At 31.0% G+C, this 7,351-nt stretch overlaps 1 protein-coding gene across 1 annotated transcript; it reads left to right on the plus strand.

The window, feature by feature from the left end:
* The first annotated feature begins 2,482 nt into the window (after window positions 1-2,482).
* LOC131068289 (uncharacterized) lies at window positions 2,483-4,340 on the plus strand. The gene has a single exon (XM_058003458.2). It carries the CDS (start codon window positions 2,662-2,664, stop codon window positions 4,099-4,101), a length of 1,440 nt encoding a protein of 479 aa, XP_057859441.2. The 5' UTR covers window positions 2,483-2,661; the 3' UTR covers window positions 4,102-4,340.
* The last annotated feature ends 3,011 nt before the right edge of the window (window positions 4,341-7,351 follow it).

The raw sequence follows: 7,351 nt of genomic DNA on the forward strand, positions 1-7,351 counted from the left end.
TTTGAAGACCAAGATGAGTGGAGAATTGGATTCAGTTGGTGGTAATAAAGATAATTCAAGTAAGGGGAGTACACCTAAAAAATTTACTTGTAGATTTTGTAATTGGAAATTTTCTACATCACAGGCTCTTGGAGGTCATATGAATGCCCATCGTCAAGGCAAGCAATGAGATTTTGCACTTTTATTGAGGATATAAAATATTCATAAATTTCTTGCTAAACACCAATTCTTGGAGGAATTATTATTTATAATCTAATAAATAGATACCTTGATGCACTATAATTTTATTTTCCTTATAATTTTTTTTGTTAGAAAACTATTTATTATAAATGAGTAGATTTTAATTTGTAGTTTATTTTATTTCAGATTTAATAACAAAATTTAGTATATCAACTATTGGAAGGTTTCTCTCGAAATGAAATGAATGCATTTAAATGATGTTATGTAGATCTAAAGAAAGTTTAGAATTTTGATCTAGTGCATTTTAATTTTAAACGATCATTAATGTAATAATATAGAAAAAAGATTTTTTTGAAAATATTAGATTAATATTTTTTTGAATTTAGAACCTTTGCATTATTATTATACTAATTAGAATTTTTGAAAATATTGGATTACTAATTATTGAAATTAAGTGTCGCTATCTTGGACTATATGTTAAGAGAAAAATTATATTTTCCTTCATCTAAGAGCTAATTACATAAGTTTGTTGGCTTAGAATTTACGATAAGAATGGTTAAGAAATTATGGCATTAAGGGGATGGATTTTATTATGTTATGTAAAATTTTAAAATATGTTCAAGATGAATATAATGAGCTTATAATTTAGTTTTATAAGCTTGTGATATTCGATGGAGCGGGCTCATTTGTGAATCAGACTCGCAAGTGGTGGTACATTTGTTGACTCGGCAACATTCTGCGGATGTTAGTTGGCAATTAGTTTTGGTTGTTAACCAGATTTTTAATCTATGTGCTTCTTTGGATTCTGTTACTTGCACACATATCCTTCGGGAGTGGAATGAAGTAGCGGATTGTCTTGCCAAATGGGCTTCTGATCAAATGCTAAACTGGAATATTGTAGATAATGGTCAATTACACCTGGGTTTGTCTCATCAATTAGATCACTTAGTTGAACTTGATAGGGTTGTTTGATGCCCCTGCTTTGTATTTCTTTTTGTTGGAATAAATGTTAATCCCTCTTTTATTGCCAATTTATGTTTTGGTCACAATATTATTCTCTTAAAAGTAAACTTCATTTGCATAAACAAGTAGCAACTAGTTCAATCCTTATGTGATTCTTGAATTTAAACTTAAAGAGTTTACAAATCATATTAAATAATCTAAGAAATATTTGTAAAATATAATAAACATTTATATTTTTTACTCATTTCAAGTAAAACTTAATAATTGAATGAAATATAGCAATTAAATATTACTTTTATAAATTTACAACAATTGGAATATCAATATAGTATTTTTATTTGATTTAAACATGTATATGTTTTATGTATCGTAAACACATTCTTAAGATAATTATATATTTATGTACTTCTCAAAATACACTTTTTAGAGTAAGAAAAGATAATGAATAATGATTGATTATATGTTGTTGTTTGTTTGTTTAGTATGGTATGTTTGTTCATCTATTTAATGTGGTAATGCCAATTTATATTCAAGTAATCTTTCAAATAATAGTCGCAAAAATATAGATATACTTAATAGTTTTTATGGAGATTCAAGATTTTTGAAATATAATTTAGACCAACTTTCCTTAAAACAAATATAAGAGTGGAGAAAGCCATCTCAACTCATAAGAAAATGATAAAAACAAATTAATAAGCTTTACAATAAGAACACTTGGCTTGCTTCAACTTATCTATAGAGAAGATTTCCACTCCTATATAATGAACTAAATAAATAAAAGTGTTGATTTCTCCCATTGTATATATTATAGATTGTGGGCCATGTACAAAGAGGTTATTCAACCGCTAGGATGTACTGATTCATAAATCATAAGTGATGGTGTGTGAGGGTAATTTATGCATTGGTGCATCCTAGCAGCTGGATAGCCATTTCAAACCATGAGTCCACCATTGACTTCAAGTTACTCGACTTCATTAGCCATGTTTAAAAGTATATCAATTGAATTTGATCTTACATCAAAATGCCATTGGATATGATGAGTGCACTATTCACTTCAAATTCCTTGACTTTATTAACCATCTTTAAAAATTAAAAATATATCAATTAAATTCAATCTTACATCAAATCGCTGTTAGATAAGATTGAATCCACTATTGACTTCAGATTCCTTCACTTCATTAACCATATTTAAATATATATCAATATAATTTCAACTTAATCAAATAGCCATAAGATGCGATGAGTCCATTATTAACTTCAAGTTCCTTGACTTCATTGGGCATACATAAAAGTATATGAATTGGGTTTGATCTTGAATTTTGAAGAGAAACGGGAAGAAACAAAGAAAAGAAAACTAAACTTTTATATCCCCACAACGGTAATCTTTGGTGGTCCTCTAATAGGAAGACTTCTGGGGATTCTCACATAGCCAACTCTCGTCTATAGGCAACGAGAAAGAAGTCCAAGGTGAAGAGAACTTGTCTCTAGCCATTGTATTCACACCCATTTGCAGAAGGAATGGACAGGGGCAAAGGAGAGGAGGGCTCCGAAAATTACGTTGAGGGAGGATACCACCCTGTGAATAGAGGCGATCTCTTGAATGAAGAGCGCTATGTGGTGCAATCCAAGCTGGGCTGGGGCGGTTTTTCCACTGTTTGGCTTGCCTGGGACACCCAACTCAACAAATATGTGGCCCTCAAGATATCAAGGAGCAAAGATTATTTTAGAGAAACGGCCCTTCGTGAGATTGAAACCCTGAAAGTAATATCAGAGGCGGATCCAGATGATAAAGAATGTGTTGTTAAATTGCTTGATTATTTCATGCACAGTGGACCAAATGGGAATCATGTGTGTTTGGTTCTTGAGCTTTTAGGAGACAATTTAAGGACACTTCTCAAACATTATAGCGGCAAGGGTATTCCATTGAACAAGGTAAAGGAAATCTGTTTTCATATCTTGCGAGGACTTGACTTCTTGCATGGGAAACTTTCAATTGTTCACACAGATCTCAAACCAGAAAACATTCTTTTGCTATCCACCATTGACCCCAAGAAAGATCCAAAGAAGCTTGGTGTCCCACTTATACCTTCTTCTAATAAAGGTAAATCCATCATTGCTACAAGCTCTTCTTCTGGATCAAATATTTGCAAGAAAGGAAATCAGCAGATAAGATCGAATCAGAAGGGGAAATTAGTAGCTCAAGATTGCGGGACTGCAGCAAATGAAGAAGAGGAGAAATTGGGTGTAGAAGCCCAAACAAGGACATGGGGCAATGAAAAGATCTTGTCTGGTGCCTGGGAAGGAAACCTTGCTCAGAGAATTAGAGAACTCAATATTAACAGCCTTTCTGAGAAGCAGAATTCAATGTCGTCCCTTGATCTTAAGTGCAAGATAGGTGATATGGGTAATGCTCGCTGGCTTCCTATTGATAAAATGGGTCCTATTCAAACACATCGTTACAAGTGTCCAGAGACCCTTCTGGGATCTTCATTCTCTACTCCAGCAGATATATGGTCTGTTGGATGCATTGCCTTTGAGCTTGCCACAGGTGATTTCTTGTTTAGTCATCGAGCGAAGAACAATCAAGAGAAGCTTGTAAATCACCTGGGCTTAATGATTGAACTCCTTGGTGTGATGCCCTGGGGAGTTGCTACGGGTGGCAAGGTTTCTAGAGATTTATTCGACAACAAGGGTAATGTAAAAGGCTATAGGAAGTGTGGAAGGAAATTGATCGATCTGCTTCGAGATAAATTTGGGTATGCCAAAAAGAATGCAGATGATTTCAGAGACTTTCTTGTTCCTCTCTTACATTTTGTACCGGAAAAGCGACCCACTGCAATGCAAGCCCTTCTTCACCCCTGGCTTGGTGGTGGGCCCCGCCTTCTTCAACCATCATCATCCGCAGCCCAAACACAGCAAAATGCTGAGGTTATTCCAGAAGAGAAGACAGCAGTTTAGTGAGAAAGAGTATGATTCATGTGGAAAATGTTGCGATTTAATGTCAACCTGTCAAAGTGACATGCAGTTATGTGAATTTGGATAAATCAAGAAATGGTGTAACAATCTGTGAAGCAAGATTATTTGTCCCCTGTAAACTGCAATCATGCGCAGAGATTTTCAATGATATATGTTTTTTCAATGTTATTTGTACTAAGTTCTCATTATTTTAATATCACCTGTTTGAGTTCGTTAAGTTCTTTAGATTACCTCTGTCTGGATGCTTTAGTTAAGATGAAGATGCAAGTATAGAATTATCATAAATAGTTGTTAACACTGGTATTATTATGTGAGTTATGCCGAGAGGCATCTACAATGACATCAAAATATCTGTAAACAAAAATCCATTTTTGAAACAATTTGACTTGCAAATGACAGGGAAATGCATGAAATATGTCAAGATTTTGTGGAGGTGTTATTTTATTACTCCAAATAAAATAGAACCCTCCCCACTTGTTTCCAATTAGATTCACAGCTTTTTGCATGCAGGACTTTAATGGATTTGTATTCTTGGTGTTTAGTATTTTAGAAGAACAGATGATTCTCTTTTATTATAAAATATCTCTCCGCATATTTTACATATATTTTTTTAATATAAGTATACTAATATCTATGATCACTGATTTGAATATTCCCATGGATTTATGAAGTCTCCTTACTATTTTAGCCTTTATCACCATAATTACTATTTGTGTTCTGTTTTCTGAGAAATTACTGTCATACAAGAAAACACAAATGATGACATACTGGATCAACGTTTAACTATAAACATTAATTAATTGAATTTTAAAAATTATATTAATTTTCAATTAATTGATGTTTATGTCAATGTATATTTAATTTTTGAGTTTTAATTAATATATATGTTTAAATATATGTTTAATATGTTAGATAAATAATATGTTTAGAGTTATATAGTATGTCTAAATATGTTTAATATGCTAGATAAATAATACGTTTAGAGTTATATAGAAATAAATATATTATGTAATTAATAATTTATAATTTATGATTATTTACAATTTTGTTAGTTTAATTTTTACTTTTTTTACATGTATTTCTACACTATTATTTTAATATAATTTGTTAACTATAAAATATATATCTTAGATTTTTTTTTTTTAATTATACCATTTATTACATATTGTTAATATTAGTTTTTTAGAATTATACATTTTAAATATTGTTATCTTTTTCTATTTTATATATAATTAATCGTGTATTACTAATATATATTATTTATCTATATTTTAAAATTATATAATAAATTATACATATATTTGTTATTTTCACTTTATTTATTCTTTTTATAAATTTTCACTAATTATATTGCTTACTTTCTTTAGCATGTATGTCTTCTTTAGCATGGTGTTAAATAAAAAATGTTGCTAGCAAAAACACCACATGGTCAAATAAATAAATGTTTGAGCTAACAATTAGCAAAATTCTCTTCTAAAGTAGTTTCATTTTGAAAATGCACCCTTATTACTGGGTTGATCTTCCGAAGAAGATCAAATCAATCACGTGTATCTGTAAGGAGGTCCATAGTCAATGGGGCCATTTAAAATTTTATAGTTTTAGTTATTTGCATGTTGGCATTGTAAGACACGCCAACCATGATGTGGAAGACATATATCCAAACTTATGCTTGCTAGCCACCATATTGTGTATCTCTATAATTTTTCTAGATAGATTTGCAACAAAAACAATTTATCACTTGCATATCTAGGGAGATTGCAGAATGCCTTGTGGAAACAAACAACCTTGATGTAGGACAATGTCTTAAATTGGATATACCAATTCCCCAATTTTGTTATCTCGTTAGTTGTTTTTTAGAAATAAACTATTTGTAAAATCATTTTTTTTAAATGAAGGCATAATTGATTAAATAATAATTCTTTGGATCTCTTTCAATTCTAATTGAGAATATTGATGGTACGTTTTGAGTTTCTTAAAATATGAGTGATCCAAATATTTTTAACCTTGAAAATTTCACTTGATAAGAAAAAAAATAAAATACCAAATATGAGATGTAGAAATCAAAACTTTTTAGCACATCAATCAATTGGTCATGTAAATTATCACTAACAATAGTTCCCCAATCAACACTTCTATCTACTATATTTAGAATGAATTAGCACATCTTTAGATGGAATTATTTAACATGGGATTTCCTATAAACCCTATTGAGAAGTTCGATGAGATTATAATATATATATTCTCTAAAATAATACATATGGTGTACCTTTTCCATATATTTTGTGCAACTTTAATTGGTAAAAGGGGGAGGTGATCATTGATGAAATCAATGTCTATTCTATTTTAGTTTTAGATAGGATCATGGATTTCTTCTGTCGAACATCCAAAATATTGAGAGGGGAGGGGTGAATCAACATTCCCTTGAATTTATTAAAACTTTTGAACAACCATCTACATAACATAACTTAGTTGCCGAAATAAAAATGATTAGTAAGTAGAAAAATATAGAACACCACATAACATAGAGATTTATATGTGGAAAACCCAAGATAGGAAAAACCATAGAGAGGATCAACTCTCAATATTATGTAACCAGTTATAGTAATACAGGGTGGCTCCCTGTCGGATGGACTCACTGCCCAAATTATAATGGTTCACGATCGGAGGATGACTTACAACCAATATTAGAAAATATGAACTACTAATATTGCGTCTATCATATGCATGAGTTACAGATCCATTAAGGTGCATAATCACTTTCACATTTGATCTACATAATCACTTTTACATTCACTGTATACATTACCAGACTAAAGACATACATGCTTGTAAGTAATATAATTAGTGAAAATTTATAAAAAGAATAGATAAAGTGAAAATAAGGTCAGGAAAGTTAGTTGGTAAGTAGGGTATCCTATTACCAGGCCAATAACTATACTACAACAAAATATTAACACAGGTAAAATCTTGGATATAGACATTAAATATCATGTAAAACAAGTTCCCAAAAGTAATATAGAGATATCAAGAATTGCGAAGCAATGCTAACCAAAAAAGGAATATGTCAGACCCAAGTGAACACCGGAGCTTGAGGAGCTAGAACTAGGATATGCTAAACTCATGTTGCTCGATCAAAAAATCATCAATGACATCAATAAAAATATTCTAATAGTCTCCCCTTTTGTCTATGATGGCAACGTGACAACTAACATATATATTTATATGTACAAAA

The sequence above is a fragment of the Cryptomeria japonica genome, chromosome 11 (assembly GCF_030272615.1).
Source record: "Cryptomeria japonica chromosome 11, Sugi_1.0, whole genome shotgun sequence".
NCBI lineage: Eukaryota > Viridiplantae > Streptophyta > Pinopsida > Cupressales > Cupressaceae > Cryptomeria > Cryptomeria japonica.

Coding starts and splice junctions, on each gene's coding strand:
- LOC131068289 (XM_058003458.2), top strand. CDS start 2,662: ATGGACAGGGGCAAAGGAGAGGAGGGCTCCGAAAATTACGTTGAGGGA.